Below are 25485 nucleotides of genomic sequence, written 5' to 3' on the forward strand. Positions count from 1 at the left end.
ATAAGGCGACCTGGTACAAATGCACTTTGAGAAGGAGAAATTATCTGTGGCAAGATCAGCTTTAACCTGTTCACCAAAACTTTTGAAATAATTTTATATATCACATTACAAAGGCTAATCGGTCTAAAATCTGCCATTTTTTCCGGTTTCTTTATTTTAGGAATCAGAACAATATGAGTATAATTAACATCAGGCTCCATATTACCAGAATGTAAAAAATCTAACACAGCATCAGTCACCTTATTACCCACAATATGCCAAAATTTTTGATAAAAAAGTGCATTCATACCATCAGGTCCAGGAGCCTTTGTTGGTCCCATTTGGAACAACGCTACTTTAACTTCTTCACTGCTATATGGCCTGGAAAGCACCTCCTGCATATCATCTGTGAGTTTATTAGTAACTGTAGTAAGGCAATCTTCCATTCTGTCACACGTGCCTGCTCTAAAAATATTCATGAAATAATTTGACGCCACCTCTGCCACTTCCTCAACTTCTTCCACCCATACCCCATTAGCATTCTTGAATTTTAGAAAGAGAACAATAATACTATTTTTATCTTATATAAAAATAGTAAAGACAACCAGTTAAACAGGTAACCAATCTAGTTGTACCTACTATAGATGAACGACTAAAATTTTGAAGCTATGGTATATTAGAAAAAAAAAGTGTGTGACGTAGAATGACCCACAAATAAAAATCTTGCAATGTTGTGACAAGGGCTTCTTGCCTAAAAAATTATCCATTCTAACTGTAGGATATATATTCTTGTCAGCCAAAAAAGAATAAAAAGAAAGTACCAATAAGGTTATGAATTATAAGCTAGTGATCGAGTTTACATATCTATTAATGCAATTAGTGTATCAAATATGTCTTGTTATCATTATTGTCAATTGATTCCTTGAATCACCCACTCCACTAGAATCCGGATGGTTGACTTTATCTATCACACCTAGCCTAGGAAACTTTTGCCCAAAAATAATTTAATTAATTCACAAAAGCTCAATATCTATATATATAATAATAGGTGAAACTGAGAGAAACTCAAATTAGAAATCCAAATTAGAGTTTTAATTTTGTGTCATGTATCCTAAATTATTTATTTTTAAAGAGTTTTATTTCTTAATTTTAAAATCAAATGTGGGACCACATCATAAATATTCATCCAAGTGAGTTATTAAGTGATGTAGGACACAATTTACTATTTAATTATTGTAATTTATTATTTTTGGTATTTTTATGTAAAAAAAAAAAAACGTTATTTTAGGTTTAGGTAATTTACTTCCTTGTTTTTAGGTGCATTGAATGCTTTTTAGGTCAAATTTGATTTTTGTTATGGTTAGATATCAATTAGGAGTTATTTTAGATTATATTTTCTTGTCAATCAAGTTTTAAGGAGCCCTTAAATAGGCCCTTAAGTCTGTAAACGTTTTTCATAGTTTATTATCAATAAAAATTCAGACTTGTGTCTATTATGTTCTCTGGTGGATTCCAGACCTATCACCCTTTGGATTCAAGGAACCCCTGTCCATCAAAGAGAGCATCGTGTGTACTTCTCTTCAAGCTTCTGCGACATCAGTTGGTATCAGAGCCTTGACTTTCCCTGGTCTGATTACTAACCGGCGAGATGGTAACCACCCCCACAACAACGATGAATAACTTAGTGAGTATTATGTGACGTACAACAAGCACTCACAAATATCTATGCTAGGATGGCGCCGTTGAAGAATGGAAACAATAGGGATAACTGCAGCGGAGACATAACTCACAGGCAACCTATTGGTAAGCAAATTTCATATAGACCTTATAAGAGAATTGCAAGTTTTAATGGTTATTTTTTAAAAGAAGATTTTCTTGATTGGTTACTTGATCTAGAGGATTTATTTGACTATGAGACTATTTGTTATGAGAGAAAAGTTGGACTTGCTTTGTATAAACTTAGTAAGTATGCCTTATGTTGGTGGGAACAAGTACAATCTGAGAGAATCTGACAAGGTAAAGACAAAATTCGATCATGGCCAAGGATGAAAAAGATGCTTGCTATCAAATTTTATCCTTTGGATTGTAAAGAAATCTTGTCGTATACAATACAAGATTATTATTGGCCACGAAGTTCATACTTGAGTTATTTTGAAGAGCCAAATATTCCATTGTTAAAGGAAGAATTATATGTTAAGGAAAATATCATTCTTGAAGAAAATATAGAGATTTCTGAGGAAATTAATGAAGGCCTTGTTATAAAAGAAGAACCTAAAATCAAGATTGTGGAGGAGATTAATGAGGACCCCATTATAGAGAAAGATCTTGAGGTTGAGATAGTAGAGACCATTAAAGAAGAAATTATAGAGGAAGTTGTCAACGATCTCGATGAAATCAAGTTAAATGATTGCAACATTCAAACTCCTATTATTTTATTGGAAGACACCGAAACAAAGTTTATTGATTTTATTGGGGTGGAAAGATTTGATTTGATCATTGACTCTTATTTGGTGAATATTGTCAATTACATGAAGATCAAGGGAGAAGAAGTTCAAGTTGCCCAATTAATGACTTTCAAGTTTAGCAAGAAGACAAAGAAGATGAAGTATTCAAAGTATTTGTTCTCTTGGCATGGGAGATTTCAAATTTCAAAGATGAACTCGAGGACGAGTTTGTTTCAAGTGGAGGGGTTTGATATAGGACACAATTTACTATTTAATTATTGTACTTTATTATTTTTGGTATTTTTATTTAAAAAAAAAACGTTATTTTAGGTTTTGGTGATTTATTTCCTTGTTTTTAGGTGCATTTAATGCTTTTTAGGTCAAATTTGATTTTTGTTATGGTTAGGTATCAATATTTTAGATTATATTTTCTTGTCTGTCAAGTTTTAAGGAGCCCTTAAATAGGCCCTTAAGTCTATAAACGTTTTTCATAGTTTATTATCAATAAAAATTCAGACTTGTGTCTATTGTGTTCTCTGGTAGTGGATTCTAGACCTATCACCATTTGGATTCAAGGAACCCCTCGTGGATTCGAGGTTTACTACCAAGAACTAATAGTTTAGTTTCTGTCCATCAAAGAGAGCATCGTGTGTACTTCTCTTCAAGCTTCTGCAACATCATTAAGTATAAAAACCAAAGAGTTTAGAATAAATGAATTGTAAAAAAAAAATGTGCTTCACAATAATTAAAAAAAAAATGGACAATTTACATTTTATACTTAATAATATCCTTACAAATTTTTTTAAAGAGTTAACAAAATACAAAAATGAGTATCAATAGTATTTAAATTATATATATATATATATATAGGAATTATATTATGCATCTTATTGTATATCTTTAAGTGCATTCCTGTATATGCATGGGGTTACAAGCTAGTTCTTCTAATTGCTTACAATAAGAAGAAAGATAAACGTAATTATGTAGAGGTTTATCGTGTATACCTCTTATTATTGAAAGTCCTAATAAATCATGAAACATACGACTAAAGAGTAAAGACTTGTTTATTGTCCCAAAAGGAAATAGCCTTATACTACATTCATACATATTTTACTATTTATCTAACTTCCATAACTGAATGCGTGACATAATTTATGGAAACATTTTCTGGCTTAATTTTGCAATCCTCTAACAATTCTTCTTGAACGGAGTTGATAAAAAATGCAGGATGTTTTGGAGGTACGAGTTGAAGTGTTTCCTTTGAAAGCATAGAAACAACATCTAGCATGGTAGGTCTATCTATTGCTTGGTCTTGTACACATAATAGACCAACATGAATGCATCTCAATACTTCAAATGGTGGGCATGACTCATTTAGTATGGTTGAGTCTACAAGCTCTAAACCCTTACCTTCATTCCATATTTGCCATGCCTGATACAAGTCCAATTGTACATAGAATGTTAATAAGTTCAAAATTTAATGTATTAATTCAAAAGAATTAAGTGAGAAACGTACATGTCCTATAAGGTTGAGTGGATAATTAGAGTAACATCGACTGTTATTTTTCTTGCCGCTCACGATTTCTAATAGTAGGACTCCATAGCTAAATACGTCAGTTTTTGTTGAAACAACACCATTCATGGCATATTCTGGAGACATATAACCACTGAAAACAAAATTGACAATTGTACTTTAGTATACAAACCTGCATATATACAAATGTACTCATGTTCACAAATAGAATTAAATTGTGTTTACTTGAAATGCAATGAATACTTACTATGTTCCAACAATTCTCTTTGTGTTTTCTTCTAATGCTTTCTGCCCAAATATTCTAGCCATGCCAAAGTCTGAAATTTTTGGATTCATCTCCTCATCAAGCAAAATGTTGCTTGCTTTTAAGTCTCGATGAATTACTCTTAGTCTTGAATATTTGTGAAGATAAACAAGTCCTTGAGCAATGCCTTCAATGATGTTGAAGCGCTTTGCCCAATTTAATAGTGGCCTTTTACTAGAATCTAATTCATAGGAAATAATTGCAAGCCAATGGTAAGTATTGATAGATTTCATAATATATATATATATATATATATATCATCAACACATAAGAAAGTTTTCCTAGCAATGCCTTCAATGATGTTGAAGCACTTTGCCAAATTTAATAGTGGCTTTCTACTAGAATCTAATTCATAGGAAATAATTGCAAGCAAATGGTAAGTATTGATAGATTTCATAATATATATATATATATATATATATATATCATCAACACATAAGAAAGTTTTCCTTGTAATGAACATATGACCTACCGAAGAGCAAGAAGTGTAAGCTTTTGTTTGGCATGTACTCATAGATTAGTATTTTTTCTTCTTGTTGAATGCAGAACCCTAAAAGTCTAACGAGATTGGTATGCTGGAGTTTGGCAATGAGAATAGCTTCATTCTTGAACTCTTCCAATCCTTGTTCAGAACTTCTTGAGAGTCTCTTTATTGCTATTTCCTGCCCATTAGATAATTCTCCCTGAAAGCATATTGTATGAGTCATATTTTACTCACATCATTTTATTTTCTGTGAAGATTCTACCTAGCCCTTGGGCTGAACTCTAGCGATAGTTTATTGATTTTAGAGATTAGCGAGTTAGGCTAGGTCTTACATACAGATTTTATAAAAAACATAAGAACAATAAAATAAATAGAGAGGATTGAGTTAAGATAGTAAATTTTATTGAAACAAAAGTAAATGATTAATTAAATGCATAATTTATTAATAAAATTTTAGGGCAGTTGATAATTTTGATAGTAATAATACAAGTGGTCTTGAGTTCAAATACCTTTCTTTTTTTCAAGGGAAAATAATGCCATTCATTTAAAAAGTTGAAAATTTCAAGTTTTGGTGAATTTAATCATTTAGCTATGATATATATATATATATATATATATTCGATGATTTCAATGAGAAAAAGAGATCTGAACTCTAGATGTCTTAGTTGGAAACATTAGTAGGACGTGCTAGTTGAGTTTCGACGCCCTTTGCATTTAATTATTATTATAATATTTTCAAATTTAATTTCATACATACACACAAAGAGAAAGAGAGAGAGAAAACCTTATAAACTGGTCCAAAACCACCCTCTCCTAATTTATTTTCAGTTGAAAAATTACTTGTAGCAACAGAAATGCTTTCGAAGCTGAAGCTTTGCAGGTCATGGCTAGCTTGCCTATCATTATTTTGTTCTTTCACTTTGTCACGTACAATGGAAGGTATTGCACTGCCTCCAAGTTCTAGTACGAGCATCTTTTGCCTCTTCTTAGAACTCTCCCCTAGTTAACATAAATGAAAAATATGATTTGAAAATTTGTTGTTGCTTTATCATCAGTAGTATATCCAAATTAAATATCTATAGTAGGAGCATTAATTAATTACCTTTCGCTATGTGTTTCTTCAATTTTGTATAGCATAATAGGCACAACAACGTGATGATAATCCCCCCTGCTAACACGATGAGCCATATCCACCACCTGTTTGTCGAGATGCTACCCTCAGTTTGCGCTACACATCCATCCCTTAAATTAGAGGAAGCAGAAGTACAATCAACTAGAGGGGTGCCGCTATCATCAGAAAGTATTCCCAAGTAGTCTATCGTTAACTGTGGGGAATTTGTTTTCTCAGAGTAGCAGAAGAATGTTTCATTCTCATTTGATATGTAGTTAAAGCTGGAGTTGGATTTTGTTAGGCGCAATGATGATGAGTTCCAATAGATTTCCCCGTGCAACAAGATGACCAATTGATCTGGAAGGTTAGGGTGGAGGCCAAAGGTAAAGTTGCCTGAGTCAGGTACATCCTTGCCTCTCCATGATGTTAGTAACCATTCATGTCTCGCTTTCCGGTCAACTCCAAGTTTCATTCCTGGCAGAAGTGTGTGACTAGGACAATCAAAGCTTTGCCACAGTTGTCGCCGTGAATTCTTTTCGCACAGTACAAAATTACCAGTATCTTGTAGAACAGCACTTGCATTAGTAGCTTCATGTCCGGAATATAGTACGATAGAAAGATTCCCATTGTGTGTAATTTTCAAATTCCCATTACAATCAATGGTTAGACTTCCAGGATCGTTAAGGATCGGCTTGTCTCGATTGGCAACCCACACCAAACTGTCTTCACGTGCCCGGTTGTCGTCGTTGTGCCATATTCCTATGTAGTAATGGTTGCTTGTAAGGTTGAAGAATCCTAATTTGAATTTTCCTTCAGCTGAAAATAATTCTTCCCGAAACTTGAGCTCATGACCTTGCTCTAATTTATCATGCTGGGAAGATGGCCCGAAGTAGAGTAGCAAACATAAAAGACCGAGGATGAGTTTTGGAATTTTGTTTGCCATAACAAACAGTTTTTTTATTCTTTTGGGTGAGATGTTGTAGAGGGATGTTGTAGAGGAAGGGATCAGTTCATATTTAAGTTCAAATATGGCAAGACAAGCTCTCTTGGAAGTGGCGTAGGGATAGGGTTGGGAAGGTCTCTTGTGCGAAAGGAAATTTTCTCAACATGTAACAAAAGGTAATAAGCCAGACTGTAGGCCCATAATTGTTAATCAATCACCTACTTTTGAACATTAAGGGTCCGTTTGGATACAGCTGAAAACTGAAAACTGAAACTGAAAACTGAAAAACACTGTAGCGAAATAATTTTTAAATGTGTGAATAGTATCGTGGGACCCATTTTTAATGAAAAAGTTGCTGAAAAGTGAAATTTGTGGGTCCGTGAACAGTACACGATGTGCTGTGATTGGTCCAAAAAAATTTGAAAAGTCAAAGTTTGCAGCTACTGTTCATTGAACAGTGCATGAACAGTAGCCGCAACACCCAAAACGCTCCAAAACGCGTGAAAAAAAAAAAAAAAAAAAAAAAAAACAGACAAAACGCAAACGCAACAATTTTCAGCCGAATCCAAACGCGCTCTAAATTTGAGAGTAAGCGACGGGCGGAATTAGGTGGAAGGATGACTCCAAATAGTTGAAACTTCAAACTTTCAAAGAAAGCAAAAATTCTCATAAAAATGAAAATAAAAGTATGAATATATTATTAGAGAAAATTAAAATGTTCAATCTAATCTTATTTGGTGAAATTTGAGTGTCGCTAAACTCTATAGTACTTAGTATTGTGCGAGTAATTTTCATCAACTTTTTATAGTGTCTTACAGTGTAAAACCTTTAATGAATAAAAATTACTTTTAAAAAAATTATACTCTCTTCAAATGTGTTGTATCATGTTAAAGATTAAATTTTATAAGGGTTAAGTTTTATACCCTTTGTTGAGGTCTGAAAAAGGGTCATAGTGAAATAAGCCCAAAAAAAAAGAACAAGTCCAGCCCAAAAGAAAAATTCAAGCTAAGCCCAAAGTAATAGATACGGGAGACTCATGAGGGAATAAAAGAAAGGCTCAGAGGATCCTGAAGCCCAGAAAAAAGAAGCATCCAAAAAAGAGGACCACGGCAAAGTATAAGAAGCAAGGATCCTCTGGAACCATCAATAAGCATGGATTCCTTCAGGCACAACGAAAAAGGAAAACTGAGACAGATCGATAGAAAGAAGACAGAAGAAGAAAACAAGAAATAAAAGCAAAACATGAGCGACCTCTCATGGCACAGACAGAAAAGGCCTCGGGGAACCAGGACAGGAAAAAAAGAATGATAACAAACGACTTTCAAAAATGGCAGGACAGGATTCCGCCCAAATAGGAAAGAAAAGGAAAAAGAGGAAGACGCCAGAAACGGGGATGCCGAGAAGGGCATACCTTAGCACGCCCCAAAGAAGATGGCCAACCAGGAACTTTCAAAAGAATCAGAGCTGAAAGAAGGAAAGAATGAGAAAAAACGGAAAAGGGGCTTACCGAGACGATGGGAACAGGGCATGCTCTGTTTGCAAAAGAGCAAAACAAGGGAACCAACGGTTCCCCGGGAAGTCCAGAAAACTCCATTATAAAAGGAGGGGATGGGTTGTAAAGAAAGCCAGCAGCGAAAAAGTGAGAAACATAAGAAAGAAGAAATTCTCTAGAAAAACTATCAGAAAAAAAAAATCAAGAGTGAAGAGAAAATATTAAGGGAAAAACAAATATTGCTTCTCGGTATCCTATAAAAGCCACTATTGCACATACTCGGATTCAACGAGAATCAAACTTTGCAAGTTTTGAAGGCTGAAATAGTCATTCAAGACTGCAATTTTTGAGCTTGATTGAACCTTGTATCGCGTCCTAGTGAGCTTTCTGTAATCAAACAGATAATGTATTAATGAAACATTGCTTCATATTTCCCAGGATCCCCACAGCACTAATTTTATCGCTTTGCTAATCCTGTTTCTTTCCTTCTGAATTTACCTTGTTATTTTTTTTTTGGCACTCTTCGATATCCTTGTTTGTCATCTTCTTTATATTGTCAGGAGTATTCTCTGCATCCATTTGATTCTTAAACAGCTCGTTAGCTGCGGTGAGTCAAGGCCCGGTCCACCAAATCCTCCTTTTCATTTAGGCCCGGGATCCTTGGGCCTGAGTGTCACGAAAAATGCACTCTCACACCCTTCAATCTCAATATGGCATATCATCATGTCACATTTTAAAGAATAGACACAAGCACACTTAATCAATTCTAATATCTATATGAAAATCCAACCCAATTAGGAGCTTATTGAGATGTTATCTAGGTATAGTAGGATCCATTGAGTTTTAAGTAAAATACTAATATGACAATCTCTTATTGGATGGTGTATAACATGGGGTTTTACACCCCATTTTTACTAAATTCGGACTCATTATGTTAATACACTTCACTTTATTTGTGGTAGTTTAAGAGTATAAAATTTTTCAATCTCCCAAACACATGGAAGGTGTATAACCTCTTATTTTCTCTCTTTTAAAATTAAAATCTGAATTAAGAGTTAAAAAAAAAAAAAAATCATTACTAAAATCCAATGTTAAATACCTAAAATCCAATATTTCCAAAAGAGGATGACTACCCCAAACATTATATTGATGATTTAGATTTCTTTTAGAATTAAAAGTTTCAAAAAAATTCTTACAAATAAATGAAAATACTCCATTGAGGTTGCATTTGGCATTGGCTGAAAAATGCAGCTTTTTTTACTATTTAGCTTATTTTTGTTACTATTCAGCTTATTTTTGCTACAATTTATGGGTCTCATTGTACTTTTTGGTAATATTCATGAGTCCTACTGTATTATTTCAACCAGCTTTTAGTTTTATCTACAGTACTTTCAGCAAAAAAATTTCAGTTTCAGCTAAATAAGTTGTTCCTAAACGGACACAAATGTACTATATTATAATTTTTTTTTTAAAATGCTAGAATCTTTTCTCGCTTACAGAATATTATTAGCATTACATGTTATGATTGAATTTGTAAAAAGAATTTTCCTAGATAAAAATTAATAAAATCTTATTTAAAATCGAATATGTTACAAGAAAAATTAGTTATATTATCAAATGAAAAGGAAATTTTCACGAACTTGAACGCAAAACCATAATTAGTAGCAATTTTGCATCTCAAAAATCAATAAAAATATATTTTTAAAGCGAAAAAATAAAAATGAAAATATTATTCAATTAATATTTAATTATAAGAAAATGTCTCCCTTATCATATTAGGCTCCAAAAAGCATTGAGCCGGCCATGACAATAAATACAACTACTTTAATTCATGGTGAAATTCAACATTCATATATACAAGAAGAAGTATTCATTGCAGAAGTGCCAAAAAGGCTTTCTTCTTATATGAAAAGCGTGGGAGACATTAACTATTGGGGCCTTTGATTCATGGTGAAATTCAACATTCATATATACAAGAAGAAGTATTCATTGTAGAAGTGCCAAAAAGGCTTTCTTCTTATATGAAAAGCGTGGGAGACATTAACTATTGGGGCCTTTGACCAATTTAATTTGTCAAAATTTGAACTAGTATGTAATATGCCGAAGTGATTAATGTGGCTCATTCACTAAGTCCTATGTCCCATACCAACAAAAGCCAAATGGCTACATTTTTATTCTTTCAAGCACAAGTGGCTACATCTTGTTTTCACTTAATTGATAAAATCTCTAATAATTGAATAAGAGGTCTGGAACTCAATCCCTACCTATACCAAAAATTGATTGATGACTTGGTCTGATGATAAAGAGTTATCATCAGGAGCAGGTGTCATAGATTGAAACTCTCTAAAAAAGAAAAATTTGATAACACATTATAAGATAACTATTTTTTTTTGTTTTGTTTTGTTTTTTTGTTTTTTTGAGAGAGTATTATAAGATAACTATATTTATAATGGAATTGCAAAATTTTAAAATATGTCAACTATCAGTTTATTATAAGGATATTTTACTTTTGAATTTCATATCAATACAATTGATTACTCCAATCTCTTGATTTACTCTAAGCAATTAGTTCCTCGACTTTTGCCTTGAATTTCGGGGAACCTAAATAATACTTTCTAACAACTTCATCTGACCGGAACGAATTCGAAATTTACTACCCAGGAACTAATAGTTTGGTTTCTATCCATCATAGAGAGCATCGTGTGTGCTTTATTCAAGCTTCTGCGACATTAAATTTTATCTTTTTTTTTTATATATATTAAATTTACCGCAGTTGATAATTTGTCAATCTCTGATCTCCCTCAATCAAGATTGTTTCACACTGGCCATCATTTCTCATTGCATTTAGCCGTCAACCTTGACAATTTCTGAGTTTGTTTCTACTCAAATTTTTTTTATATATTACATTTTAACTTTGTGAAGAAAAGTAATGAAAGTTTATGTAATATAAACAATAGTTTGAAGCTTCAACTGCTCATTTATTTTATTGGTTTCAATTTTTTATATCAAAATTTATTTAGTCATATATATTATATAAAAATGACTAAAACAATCTTGCGTAATTCTACTTTATATGAAAAAAACTAATATATAACAGTTTGTTTATAAAAATTTTTTAATATATTTTTAGACTTCATGATTTTCAAAGAGATATTATTGTTTTCTTTTATAACTCTTTAGAACTAGTCAAATACTTAAATACATTATCCGAATGTGTGTAGACTCTCACCGACACACACCAAGAAACTATTGAAAAGAATCCCTGCAGTAGATGTCCATAAAGTCCTTACTACGTCGGCCATTGACTTAAAAAGTAGCGTCCACTCTATCACGCATCCTTCGTCCCATGGGGCGCGACCCAGAATCCTCTATTGTCATTTTGTGGTAATGTCCATCACATGCATTTTAATTTATATGGGAGAAATGTTCAATTGGGCCGACGTGCTCCCTACTTTCTACTCACATGGGGGCCCATCCCAAGGATACTTTTTGAAATTATGAAAGAAAAAATGGAACGGAGTGGAGCAACAATGTTACAACGTATGGTGTATACACTAATAAAGTTCCAAGGTCCATGGTCCATAGTCAACACAGCGTTTCATCAAAGATTGACAGGTCTTCAGCCCCTAAACCACATAATTTTGACTACCCAATTCACAAATTAGAATAATTGGAGAGACTACAATTACAATCAATATCAAAATATCGGTTGTCTACGTGCTTATTCTACTTATCTTGAATTATCAAACATCTACTTCTACTTCTACTCAACTATATATATATATAGAACAAATAGCTTTTCTACCGTAAGCTTGGTTTAGTGTAATTTTTGTCATTTATTGAAGTTTGGTTTGGTATAACTTTTGTCCTTTATTGAAGTTTGGTTTGGTATAACAAATAGCTTTTCTACCGTAAGCTTGGTTTGTATATATATATATATATATATATATATATATAGAACAAATTACTACATTAAATTTTGTTGTGTAAATAGTAAAAATATTGTAGATGAAACATTCTCATCTTAATACTATATTTCCATTGTCAGTGATTCAGTGATATTAAATGTAGATACAGGTCACGGGTGCAGCAACAGACTTAAAATGTAGTTAGTTGTAGGGTTAAAGTTGAAAGTCTGTTGTGCATGACGCACGCCACACGATGTGCATTCAGGTTTGATAACCTTGTTCCCAAAAATTTTGCTTCTAAAAGATCAGAAAAGATCGACCTCGATGGAGCTGTTCGGTTGGGAGCGCGACACGGATTTCAACTTTAACCCTACAACTAACTACATTTTAAATTTGTTGCTGCACCCGTGACCTGTATCTACATTTAATATCACTGAATCACTGACAATGGAATAAATTCTATACCGATGTAGATTTTTACGCCTCCAATATTAACCCACCACATCAGATTTTTGCAATTGAAAAAAGTAGGAACTTCCGCACTAAATCTCACTTTCATTCAAACACGCTAAATCTCGTTCTATTCACTTTCACACACTTATTAAGGAAAAAGTGTGTAAAGCCTATTTTAAGAAATTTTTTATAAAAAAAAAAAAATTTAACGGGGTGCTTTGGAGAGGAGTTTGAGTTATGTTGTTTGGGTGTTTTTGATATACGTGTGGGTAAAAAAGTGTGTAATATTGTTTAAAATGTGAGTTATTGTGTTAGAACTAACATGCCAAACAGGGCCTAACAAATTCTAAAAAAATTAATTACTTTCTTATTTTTTGTGTAAAAAATTTCTAAAATTTTTTTAAACTCTAAGGCTATGTTTGGTAACAGTTTTTGTTTTCTATTTTCAAAAACTTGTTTTTAGAAATATGAAAAAAAAAAAAATTTCTTATATTTTTGAAATCAAAAACATGTTTAGTTAGTTGAAATTTAAAAGATAGTTTTTTGAAAAAAAAAAAATAGAAGATACTAAAATAAGTTGTTACTAGGATTTGAACTCTAATTCTAATTCATTAAATGAGACAGATTTATTAAATTAAATGTGTGTTTTCATTAACTTTTGAAAATTAGAAACTGAAAACAATCTTTTACATGTTTTCGATTTCCTTCACAAATTAAGTTTTGAGAACTATTTTTGTTTTTTGTCCATTTTGAGTTGCCAAACAAGTTTTTTAGTCTAAAAAATAGAAAATTATTTTTGAAGACAGAAAATAAGGGAAAAAAACAGTTACCAAACATACCCTAAGTGTTAGTTTGGAAAACGGCTACGTCTGTGTTTGCGTTTTAAAAAGTGGGTCCCGTGCATTGTTCACAGGACCCGCAAGTATGGATTTCAGTAAGTTTTTCTTTAAAATTAGGTCCCACAGTACTACTATTCACACAATTAAAATTTATTTTGTTACAGTATTTTCAATTTTCAGTAATAAACAATATCTAAACAGACTCTAAGTATAACATATAATATCCATAAGGTCCTTACTACGTCGGCCATTGACTTAAAAAGTAGCGTCCACTCTATCACGTATCCTTCGTCCCATGGGGCGCGACCCAGAATCCTCTATTGTCATTTTGTGGTAATGTCCATCACATGCATTTTAATTTATATGGGAGAAATGTTCAATTGGGCCGACCGTGCTCTCTACTTTCTACTCACATGGGGGCCCATCCCAAGGATACTTTTTGAAATTATGAAAGAAAAAATGGAACGGAGTGAAGCAACAATGTTACAACTTATGGTGTATACACTAATAAAGTTCCAGGGTCCATAGTCCATAGTCAACATAGCGTTTCATCAAAGATTGACAGGTCTTCAGCCCCTAAACCACGTAATTTTGACTACCCAATTCACAAATCTATATATAAAATAATAGGTGAAGCAGAGAGAAACTCAAATTGCAATTTCAAATTAGAACTCTAATTTTGTGCCATGTGTCCAGATTGTAATTCCAAATTAAAACTCTAATTGTGTGACATGTGTCTAGATTCATGTAAGGATCACACCAATTTCAATATGAAATTAGAGTCTAATTTTGAGCCATGTGTCCCAATATATTTTTCTAAATTTAGGTGTCAAGTGAAGACCACACCATACATACATATACAAATTTCCTCAAATCACGTAGGAGTCTTTAATGACTCTCTCGTCTCTTGGCTTTTCACATTTGTTTTTTTTTTTTTTTCACATCAATCCCAATCACTCTAAAATCCTTTCTTAATTTTTGTGCCAAAGAAATTATATATATATTTATAAAATCAAAGCTGAGAGAAAATATAATTTAAATTCTAAATTGGATAATTAATTTTGCATCATGTATCTTATCTAAAATTTTAAATTTTTGTGCATGCATTAACACCTAACACGGAAGTTAGAAAACCACAATAATCAAGTTCATTCACCTAAGCAAAAACATTTAACTTGCACACTATAAAAATCCCTACCATCCCATTCATTGTTCATATAAGCATAAACATACAACCTTCCAGAAACATTCAGCCACATGAATGAGGAGAATTAAGTTTTCGTTAGATTCCATTTTTTCAGAAAATTGCATCCAGTAATGCCTTTATTGTTTCATCCCCATCAGTGTATATTATGTAACATTTATCTTATATATATGCTTTCGAGTTCAAAAATTGTATTGAGTTACTTTTTATTTGTGGCATGAAGGACTCAGGATCATTTATTGAGAGAAGAGTTACTGGATTACGTAGAGTAAGGATACTAAACAAAAATGATGTCGAAGATTTCACAGACTATACATGGGGATACTAGCTTCATTTCTTATATCTATATTTGTATTTTCAATCTGTAATGCTTTATTTATTCACAAATTATGTTTTCATATTATTCTTTCATATCAAGTGCTCACTCAAAGATTGTCATAACCCATTTTTCATCTACAAAGTTTATAACTAATGAGATTATGATCTCGAACTAGCTAATTCCATGCAATAATTTCATGGAGGTTGGGCTGTCAGGAGAGAAATTAAATATTCACACAGAACAAGGGTCAAGTAATATTCAATGGAGAAGGTTTGGAAACTTTAATCATCAAAGACTCACATGGTACAAGGTATAAATTCTGCTAATGCTTTGTCATGCTAATTATTCTTGCCTGAACTATTTCTGTATACTTAATCAGCACTAACCTTATCTTCATGGATTGTCTTTATAGACTCAATTTGATGCACCCAAAGGAAATGACCCTGTTGCATTAAACCTTGGTTCTATGGGAAAAGGGGAAGCTTGGGTTAATGGACAAAGTATTGGGCAATATTGGGTCTCATTTCTTACCCCAGAAGGGAGTCCTTCACAAACATGGTATGCCTTAGAACTTATGTTTGGTACTTTTGTTTGAATACTTAAAATAACAATACAAGCGATTAATTAGTAACAATACACATACAACTATTGTCACTAAGCAATAAAATGCAATTTTTCGTTTGTACTTAATAGTAAAAAGGAAGCCATTAGTTCTATGCTAAAAAATTAAAAATTTGGTCTTCCAACTTTACTCTTATTTCAAACCCATTCTTATACAGTAAAATATTTCTTCATACTTTCAGTCGTCAAAGTGACCATGGCTTCATGAATTTCATTTACTATATATGTCAACATTTTTCATCAATTAGATGATGGTAAGGATTTTTTAAAATATTTTTAAATAGGGTAAAATTTATGTACAATATCTTAAGTACATTACATTAGATTTTTCAATTAAATTCAAATATAGAATTCCAAATTAGAGTTCTAATTTTAAGCCATGTGTCCCAATATATTTTTCTAAATTTAGGTGTCAAGTGAAGACCACACCATACATAAATATACAAATTTCCTCAAATCACATAGGAGTCTTTAATGACTCTCTCTATCTCTTGGCTCTTCACGTTGTTGTTGTTGTTGTTGTTGTTGTTTTTTTTTTTTTTTTTTTTTTTTTTTTTTTATCAGTCTCAATCACTCTAAAATCCTTTCTAAATTTTTGTGCCAAAGGAATATATATATTTATAAAATCAAAGCTGAGAGAAAATATAATTTAAATTCTAAATTGGATAGTTAATTTTGCATCATGTATCTTATCTAAAATTTTAAATTTTTGTGCATGCATTAACACCTAACACGGAAATTAGAAAACCACAATAATCAAGTTCATTCACCTAAGCAAAAACATTTAACTTGCACACTATAAAAATCCCTACCATCCCATTCATTGTTCATATAAGCATAAACATACAACCTTTCATAAACATTCAGCCACATTTTCCACACAAAACAAAAAAAAAAAAAAAAAAAAAAAAAAAAATTCCTATGCCTTCACCACTTAAAAGTTAAAACTAACACAAACTTTCACTCTCGCATAGATCTTCACATTTAACTTTCGTCTATTTCTCAAATGCATAATCTTTTCTCTGAGTTTTTAAAGGCATTGAAGGTAGTTTCTCTCTATCTCCCTTGCTTTCATATTCTTATGTTTTTCCCAATTTGGGCTGCATTTTGTGCAATCGTTTTTTTTTTTTAGTGGTATGATGAAGATTAAAAAAGCAGAGTCTCCGTTAACAAATCACACACTTCTAAGAAAAGGTGAGTAAAAGTTTTCCTTTCTTTTTGTGAAAATTTTGTTTTTGAATTATATATAAATAATAATTAAAAAAACATTATGAAGCAGGCAATTATCACTTAGAAAATAAGCAAGCAAAAAATGAAAAAAAAAAAGTGCTTCACAATATCAAAAATTAAGAATTAATAAAAAAATTTTAAAAACAATATGGACAATTTACATTTTCTACCTAATAATATTCTTACAATATTTTTTAAAGAGTTAACAAAAAATAAGAATAACTATATATCAATAGTATTTAAATTATATATATAGGAATTATACTATGCACCTCAATGTGTATTTTTTAAGTATATCAATGCATATGCATGGGGTTACAGGCTAGAACCATAAAATTTGAATCATCTACATTTTCTAATAAAATTTGCTAAATCATAAATTAGAACCATCATTTGTAATTTAAAATCTCCGAATTTATACATCTAATCTACCAAACAATACCTACTAAATAATAAAGCACAATCTTTCTTGCCCAAAGCATATTTTATGTCACTGTGATGACACTAAACCATACTCATGTGGAACCACACAATAATAATAAAAAAATAAAAGGAAACCATCCACTGATCACACATCACATACCTCCCAGAAATCAATTATACGAATTCTATCAAACTATACTCATCTAAGCTAGAAGATAGATAATACAAACAGCATTTCATATACGCCCAACGTACAATCCACCTATACACACAAACCACTCTTATGCCAATTATTTATAAGCAATTACAAGTAAAGCCCCAGTTGATAAGCCATATCATATAAGGTTTGCTGGTCTGTTCGACTGAAATTGTAAAAAAATTAAATAATGCTAAGTTTTGTTAATAAAATTTTCTGGTTAATAATATGAATTTAAACTTAACTAAGCCTTTTAAACATGAATAAACTCATGATTAATAAATAAATAAAAAAAAAAAAAAAAAAAAAAAAAAAAACCCAATAGTAACACTTAACTAATAAAATGCAATTTTTTTTTTCATTGTCTTATTTAATTATATTCATTCCCGTGCGGTAGCACGAGTTACATACTAGTTAAAATAATTGGAGAGACTACAATTACAATCGATATCAAAATATCAGTTGTCTACGTGCTTATTCTACTTATCTTGAATTATCAAACATCTATTTCTATTTCTACTTCTACTTCAACTCAACTATATATATATATATATATATATATATATATATATATAGAACAAATAGCTTTTCTACCGTAAGCTTGGTTTAGTGTAATTTTTGTCATTTATTGAAGTTTGGTTTGGTATAACTTTTGTCCTTTATTGAGAGAAAAAAAAAAAAAATATAGTAGTATGTTTAAATTAGAACCAATAACAAATTACTACATTAAATTTTTTTTGTGTAAGTAGTAAAAATATTGTAGATGAAACATTCTCCTCTTAATACTATATTTCCTAAATAAGGAAAAACAAAAGCTTTCAGTTAAACACAAAACTTGTAAGGAAAAGGCAAAGAGGTCCTTTTAGTTAGTAATTGGTGAGCCAAAACTCAACGTTTCAGCTAACCTCTTTTTCTTTTTTTTTCTTTTTTCATTTATATGTATTGACATTGGTTTGATACATTGAGATTGCTTTTTAAAAAATATATATTTATATTTGCTCACAAAGTGATTTGGTTTAGAAATAGCTATAAGGGTAAAACAAATTGTCAAAATATTTTTATAATTGTTGAGTTGTTAGTTCTTTATAGGTAATAAAAATAAAATAAAACAATAAAATATTTATTGTTTAAATGTTATATCATTTTGTTGTTGTTACAAACAATTATTAAGGTGCCAATCCTTTATAGGTCAAAATAAAACCGCGTTTTTTGTAGTGAAAACTTACAACAACTGAAAATAAAAGTATTGTAAAAATGTTGAGACATTTTATTTATGTTACAATATTTTCACAACTACTGAATTGTAATTTCCCTATATCTATTACTATTTCTATCTATTAACTAAAAAAAAAAAAAAAAAGTGAATGAGCAAAGGAGCAGTATTTTTTTTTTGGGTTAGTCAATTGAGCCAAAACGATGCGTATTGGTTTTATTAAAATTCACCATTTCTAATGTAGAGAGGGCAAGGGGAAATGAGAAACAAGGAGATAAACAAGAGAAATCAAATTGAGAGAGAATTTTGGCGAAAATCTAGGAAGTGAGATTTTGTGCACATCTCCAGACTGCCATGGCGGCTCCGTTTTTGACTTCTGCTTCTAGCGAGATTAGAGCGTATATGTTCTTATTCTTCAAAGAAGCCTTCGCTTTAGGAGATTGCCAAGAACTTTTGGAAGCTGCTTTTATACAAATGTCATGAATGGAATACAAGTGTGATTTATACAAAGAACTAGTGCTTTCCTACATTAATAAATTTCCAATTTCCTATCATCTTTACAATTTCAACTTTCCAACTATCTTCTCTTTCACAGCCAAGATACTTTAGTTTAGAATAATTTTCAAAGTAAAAATGTTTCTCTTAAATTACTTTTTTGGGATAGATTTGGTGTGTTTTGGGAAAAGCATTGTAGGACCTTTTTATGTTGTTCAAAAATAAGGGGCGGAGGCAATCCCAGGCACTGTGGATTGCCTCTGCCGCATTTTTGAGTAAAAGCTTGCCATATAGATAACTTGGAACTCCAACTGTGTATGCAAGCTCATGGCTATGTATGCAAGGGTTAAGGCTGTGTAGCCTGGCTCAACGCCACGTACGCATCCTTAGGGTTTCTATAAAGTTTTTCTTTCTTCCAAACGCATCTCTCAACTAAAGTGTTTCCATAGGTAAGCCCTAGATCAGCCTTAGACCTTCTAGTGTTATCGTCATTGCCGAATGGAAGCTCAAGTCGTAAGGAGGTACAAAATGACGTGTCTACACATATTAAGGTAGAGGGTGCAAGTTCCTCTAGGCTATTAATAATAAATAATGAGATTTAAAAAAAAATAACAATAATAATAAAGATATTCGTTCTTTATAGGATCTCCATTCCCACTTACAATGGTTCCCACCAGAAGGTAATATCTCTAATTTGTGTAATTGATAATACCATCTATTATATTTTGTTAGTAGTGTTATTGATAATACCATCTATAATACCTTACAGAGGCTGGATTCACCATTTATCATTATAGAATAAGACGCAATAGTGGTACATATCTTAATCAAGCTAATCCAATTAAATCAGTTAACTCACAAAGCATCAATAATCTTGTCATTGCTTACAACAATAAGAAAGATCACTGTAATAAATCATATAGCCCTTATTAAAAATCATAATAAAATCACTAAACAGATGGGTACATGATTGCATAGTCATAATCAGGTACAACCCTTATTATAGGGGCATTTCCATACATACTAGATTTCATGCCTAACTATATTATTTTAGTATTTATCTGGCTTCCATCTCTGAAACTGTGACATTATTTGCTGAACAGTTTTCTGGCTTAATTTCAGAAACTTCTGACTCTTTCACAACTGTGTTGATATAAAATGCAGGTTTTTTTGGAGGAGATAGTTGAAGATTTTCATTTACAAGAAAAGAAACGACATCTAGCATGGTGGGTCTATTTGTTGCATGTTCTTGTACACATAAGAGACCAACATGAATGCATCTCAATACTTCAGATGTAGGGCATGACTCAACTAGTATTGTTGAGTCTATTAATTCCATACCTTTATCTTCATTCCATAACTGCCATGCCTATCATATGTCCAGTGGTACATACAGTGTTAACTATAAACTTCAAAATTTCACATATAGGTTTAGACATGATAAGTGAGAAACTTACATATCCTATTAGGTTCAGTGAATAATTGAAGTGAGATCGACTATTGTTTTTCTTGCCACACACAATTTCTAATGGTAGAACTCCATAATTGAATACATCAGTTTTCATGGAAATTAGGCCATTCCTTGCATATTCTGGAACCATATAACCACTATAGTAATAATTAACCAATGAAGTTTAGTGTATGAATAAGCACATATATACTCACCCACACACACACACACAAACTAGAAAATAAAATAAAATAATACTTGCTTGAAATGAAAGACATACTTACTATGTTCCAACAACTCGATTGGTGTTTCCTTCTGTTTCTTTTATCCCAAATACTTTTGCCATGCCAAAATCAGATATTTTTGGATTCATTTCCTCATCAAGCAAAATGTTGTTTGTTTTCAAGTCTCGATGAATTACACATAGTCTTGAGTATTTGTGGAGATAAACAAGACCTTGAGCAATGCCTTCAATGATGTTGAAGCGTTTTTTCCAATTTAATAAATGCTTTTTAGTAGAGTCTGACATCAGAAAAATAATAGCAAGAAAATGATAAACTATTTTGATTAGTTTTATATAAAAGAAAAAAAAAATAGTAACAATGAACATATGCCCTACAAAAGAGGAAGAAGTCCAAGCTTTTATTGCGCATGTACTCGTATATTAGTATTTTTTTCTTCATCTTGAATGCAAAACCCCAAAAGCTTAACAAGATTAGTGTGTTGGAGTTTGGCAATGAGAATAGCTTCATTCTTGAACTCTACCAAGCCTTGCCCAGAATATCTTGATAGTCTTTTTATTGCTATTTCTTACCCATTAGGTAATATACCCTTAAAGTACATTGTGTTAGTCATATTTTACGAAAATGTACTTAACTCAATCTCTACTTACATTATTTAACTTTTATTTTTATTTTATCAAGATTCTACATAGCCCCTGGTCTCAGCTCAAGTGCTATGTTGTAGATCAGATGGATTGAATACGTAGGTGTTCGAATTTACAACCAAAAAGAAAACGAGAGGATCAAATTTTAAGAGAGAGAGAGAGAGCTAACCTTGTAAACTGGTCCAAAACCACCCTCTCCTAATTTATTTTCAGTTGAGAAATTACTTGTAGCAGCACAAATGCTTTCAAAGCTGAAGATTTTCTCATCATTATTTTGTTGATTCTCTTCACCATTTACAGTTGAAGCTTTTACATTACCTCCAAGTTCTGTAATGAGCATCTTTTGTTTCTTCTTTCTCTCCCCTAGTTAACATACATGCAAAATACGACCTAAAGATTTTTCCTTGCAACATCTGTAAGTTATCCAAAAAAGCTAGAGTGAGAGCATCAATTACCTTCTACTCTATGTTTTTTCCATCGTACATAGAATAAGAAGCAAAAGAAAGTCATAATAATTCCCCCTACTGCCACGATGAGCCATATCCACCGCTTGGTCACTTGCGACCTATTTGCCTTCCTGTTTTCTTTAATTTTTGCTACATCCATCGACAAACAAAGTGTTAATGTTCTACTAGCTATATTATCCATCTATTCATTTTTCCTCTTTTTTTCATTTACAATATGCATCAAGATACATGGACTACTTAGTGCTTTAGAAATCAAAATTATAGAAGACAGCTAAAATATTTTACTTCGGACTTGAAAAGTAGGGTTTTAAATTTAAGATTCTATCCTCATTTTTAAGTTAGGACATAAAAGGGTGGTAACTGGTAAATTGGTAATGTCTCATCCAAACCTAATATACCCCTACCCACCCATCCACTAATAAGTTATAACCGGCTCAATTAAATAAATGAGTTTAATAGATAAAGACCTATATATTTATATACTTTCTTCTAAGAAAATAGCTATTTATGTACACATTTTAAATGGGTATTATAAAGGTAACTACCGAATTGTTTTTCTTCCATCTAAATATTATTTTAAAAAATGATTAAAAATACCTTAAAAACCTTCGTAATAACTTAAATACCCCTTATATCTTCAAAATGATCAAAAGAATTGAAACCTCCAAAAACAACAAAATATTCCGAAATATCAGTGATGAAATAAACCCCAAAATTGGATGGTCATTAAAAAAAAAAAAAAAACTGCGTAATAATACTGATTGGGTTTGTTTATGTTTTGCTAGTATTTTAGATGTAGAACAAGTAGTCGCAAATCTTTTAACGGGAACCGTTTACAGATTCGGATGATTCAAAATCTACTAAAGATAAAGCTTACGGCTGATATTCAACCTTTTTTTGAGAACAAACATTTCAATTAGTTTAGAAATCATCAACAATGCGTATTTATCTATTTTTTACTATGTCCTCAACAAAATAGTTCATTGATTTAGCTTTTTATATCAAGCAGCCAGGTTACCAATACATGTACATGTAATACATCAATTATATGCATTAATGTTAATAATTAAGTCGACCATGTTTACTCCAAAAAAAAAATAAATAAATAAAAAAGAAGGTCGACCATGGAGTAGACTTCTTACCAAGTGCTGAAGTAAGGAAGTATATTGTCCGTGCATTAGGATTTGAAAATCCAATAAATCTATCGGTTGTTCTCCAAATCTCACAACCAGTTTGGGCAACCTGATTTGTAGATGCATAAGCAACACAAGAACAATTGTGGAAGCACTTCGCCTCACAATCCTTACGGGTCAGGTTGTCACTTTCATCAAACTTGAATCCATCCTTCATGGAACTGGAAACTGGAGTAAATGTATCATCATGACTCCTGCACTGCGCCTTACATCCGATAATAAACTGGAATAATGTAAACTGATTTGTAAAAAAATTAGTAAAATTACAATCAACTAGAGTGTCAAACTCATCAGAAAGTCTTCCGAAGTAATCTATCTTTAGTGGTCGAATAACTCGTGTTATGTAATTTTCTTCCATGTAATTTTCTTCCACACCAGTGTAATTTAAGTACGTTTCATTCACATTCGATATGTAGTTAAAATTGTAGCCATGCAATGTTAGTCCCATCGAAGTTGAGTTGAAATGCACACTAGGACTAATCCAATAGAGGCTCTCGCGCCACAAGATGACCAATCGATTAAGGTAAGGTTCCAGATCAAGGGTAAAGGACCCTGCTGCAGGTACCAGCACGCCTCTCCATGATGTTAGAGACCAAGTATGTCTCGTTTTCCAGTTAACTCCCAGTCTCATTCCTGGCACAAGTGCATGAGTAGGACAATCAAAGCTTTGCCACAATTGTCGCTCTGAAATCGTTTCGCGCAGTACAAAATTACTAGTATCAAGTAGAACAGCACTTGCATTACTTGCTTCTTGTCCGGAATATAGTACAATAGAAAGACTCCCATTGTATGAAATTTTCAAGTTCCCATAATCATCAATGGTAAGATTTCCAGAATTGTTAAAGATTGGAGCATCTCGATTGGCAACCCACACTAAATTTTGAAGGCGTGTATTGTTGTCGTTGAGCCATATTCCTAAGTAGTAGTTGTTACTTTCAAGCGTGAAGAATCCTAGTTTAAAGATTCCTCGAGCAGAAACTAATTCATCCCCATCCTTGAGCTCCTGTCCTTGCAATAATCTGTCTAGCTGGGAAGATGGCCCCAGGAAGAGTAGCAAACAGACAAAATCGAGCATAAGTTTCCGTGATTTGCTTGCCATAACAGACAGAATTTGATTTTCTTTTCTTTTTTGCTAAAAAAAACTCAGCTGGATTATGTAGTCCGAGACCAAAATCCATGGACCTTTTAGAAAATGGACGGAAATTTTTGAAGAAAAGAGCTCGTGAAAGGGAAGTTGTTAGAAGACAAGAAAGAAAAAGATGGAGGAAGGGATGAGGAATTGTGCACCAGCAGAAAGTCTAAACGGTAGAGGAAAGTCTATATAGGGTGGAGGGCCCCGCTACTCATTTCATATCAAAGAGCTCGTTAAAGGGGAGTTGTGAGAAAACAAGAGAGAAAAAGACAGAGGTAGGGATGAGGAATTGTGCACCAGAAAGTCAAAAGACAGAGGTACTCATTTCATATCAAGGCAGAAATTATAAGCTAACCTCATGGACTTAGAAGTAAACTTACATTATAAACACAAAAAGAAATGGAAACATTTACAATTTTTGTGTATTTATGTACTGTAAGTTTATATTGCTACTACAATATAAACATATAGAGGTATAATCACCAAAAAGTTACTAAAACAATATTATTTCAGTGCTTGACGGCTCAATGTATAAGACAAGTGAGTCCAAGGTCCCAAATAAAAAAGATTTCCAAATTTACATAATAAAATATCTATTTATTTAAGAAAATATTAATTAGGCCCTAATATTAATTAACCAATAAATAAAAGTATTTTTTTCAAAGAAAAACAAGGCCCTCAAATTTTTTTTTTTTAAAGATATATTTTTATGTGGTAAGATATTAATTAGAACCCAAATATTAATCGGAAAATAATAAAAAAAATTGTCAAAGAAAAATTAAAAAAAAAAAAAAATTTCTTTGAATGTCTGTGACTAACTGTTGTTGTTGAGGTTGGGCTGACGTTGAGTCTGCTCCTTCAAGTGTCTTCTCTAATAAAAACTACGTTTCTTGTTTTACTTTGCTTCTTTTTTTTTTTTTTTTGGTTCATTTTCTTAGAGTAGCATAGGTTTTATAAAACAAAGCGCCTAAAAGGTAATTACATATCACTACATTTCATAGTTATCTATTACATTTTTTATTTTTAAAATAACTTTCCAAATTCAATTTCTTTGTTTCTTTATGAGATGATCCACGCCCAAAAATTCAATGTAGCATATAATATCCTAGACGTTAACCAAAAAAAAAAATTCGAATTATAATTTCATTAGATTTTCCAATCAGAT

The 25485-nt window shown here is 31.9% G+C and overlaps 4 protein-coding genes across 4 annotated transcripts in view; all 4 read right to left on the reverse strand.

Annotated features, from left to right (window-relative positions):
- LOC126725493 (G-type lectin S-receptor-like serine/threonine-protein kinase CES101) overlaps nucleotides 1–6814 on the reverse strand; it is a 45775-nt gene extending 38961 nt beyond the window's left edge. The window contains exons 1-2 of the mRNA XM_050430255.1: nucleotides 5848–6814; nucleotides 5530–5744 (exon numbers count right to left, since the gene is read on the reverse strand). Of these exons, the coding sequence (XP_050286212.1) occupies nucleotides 5530–5744; nucleotides 5848–6799 (1167 nt within the window). The 5' untranslated portion in view covers nucleotides 6800–6814. The remainder of the gene's footprint in view (nucleotides 1–5529; nucleotides 5745–5847) is intronic.
- Nucleotides 3357–5057, reverse strand: LOC126725497 (cysteine-rich receptor-like protein kinase 10). Its single transcript, XM_050430259.1, has 4 exons — nucleotides 4734–5057; nucleotides 4205–4442; nucleotides 3940–4090; nucleotides 3357–3855 (listed from the first exon to the last, which is right to left on the reverse strand). The coding sequence occupies exons 1-4, from the start codon at nucleotides 4966–4968 to the stop codon at nucleotides 3541–3543; spliced, it is 939 nt and encodes a 312-aa protein (XP_050286216.1). The 5' UTR covers nucleotides 4969–5057; the 3' UTR covers nucleotides 3357–3540.
- Nucleotides 6815–20249: 13435 nt separating the features above from the next.
- LOC126727973 (G-type lectin S-receptor-like serine/threonine-protein kinase CES101) lies at nucleotides 20250–21460 on the reverse strand. The gene is made up of 4 exons (XM_050433868.1): nucleotides 21457–21460; nucleotides 20927–21164; nucleotides 20650–20800; nucleotides 20250–20561 (listed from the first exon to the last, which is right to left on the reverse strand). The coding sequence occupies exons 1-4, from the start codon at nucleotides 21458–21460 to the stop codon at nucleotides 20250–20252; spliced, it is 705 nt and encodes a 234-aa protein (XP_050289825.1).
- LOC126725494 (G-type lectin S-receptor-like serine/threonine-protein kinase CES101) lies at nucleotides 21269–24570 on the reverse strand. The gene is made up of 3 exons (XM_050430257.1): nucleotides 23138–24570; nucleotides 21984–22124; nucleotides 21269–21891 (listed from the first exon to the last, which is right to left on the reverse strand). Exons 1-3 carry the CDS (start codon nucleotides 24285–24287, stop codon nucleotides 21674–21676), a joined length of 1509 nt encoding a protein of 502 aa, XP_050286214.1. The 5' UTR covers nucleotides 24288–24570; the 3' UTR covers nucleotides 21269–21673.
- Between the last annotated feature and the right edge of the window lie 915 nt (nucleotides 24571–25485).

Source organism: Quercus robur, chromosome 5 (genome assembly GCF_932294415.1).
Source record: "Quercus robur chromosome 5, dhQueRobu3.1, whole genome shotgun sequence".
Lineage (NCBI taxonomy): Eukaryota > Viridiplantae > Streptophyta > Magnoliopsida > Fagales > Fagaceae > Quercus > Quercus robur.

Bases quoted from the DNA above. Each gene is read 5' to 3' on its own strand.
- LOC126725497 (XM_050430259.1), bottom strand. From the start codon at position 4,968: ATGACTCATACAATATGCTTTCAGGGAGAATTATCTAATGGGCAGGAA. The intron at 4,443-4,733 runs GTAGGTCATATG...CCTATGAATTAG, and splicing joins CTTACACTTCTTGCTCTTCG to ATTCTAGTAAAAGGCCACTA. The intron at 4,091-4,204 runs GTAAGTATTCAT...TTTTGTTTTCAG, and splicing joins AAGAGAATTGTTGGAACATA to TGGTTATATGTCTCCAGAAT.
- LOC126725494 (XM_050430257.1), bottom strand. From the start codon at position 24,287: ATGGCAAGCAAATCACGGAAACTTATGCTCGATTTTGTCTGTTTGCTA. The intron at 22,125-23,137 runs GTAAGAAGTCTA...CGATGGATGTAG, and splicing joins CTTCCTTACTTCAGCACTTG to CAAAAATTAAAGAAAACAGG. The intron at 21,892-21,983 runs GTAATTGATGCT...TATGTTAACTAG, and splicing joins GAAAAAACATAGAGTAGAAG to GGGAGAGAAAGAAGAAACAA.
- LOC126727973 (XM_050433868.1), bottom strand. The intron at 20,801-20,926 runs GTAAGTATGTCT...TTATTACTATAG, and splicing joins AATCGAGTTGTTGGAACATA to TGGTTATATGGTTCCAGAAT. The intron at 20,562-20,649 runs GTAAGTTTCTCA...GACATATGATAG, and splicing joins CACTGAACCTAATAGGATAT to GCATGGCAGTTATGGAATGA.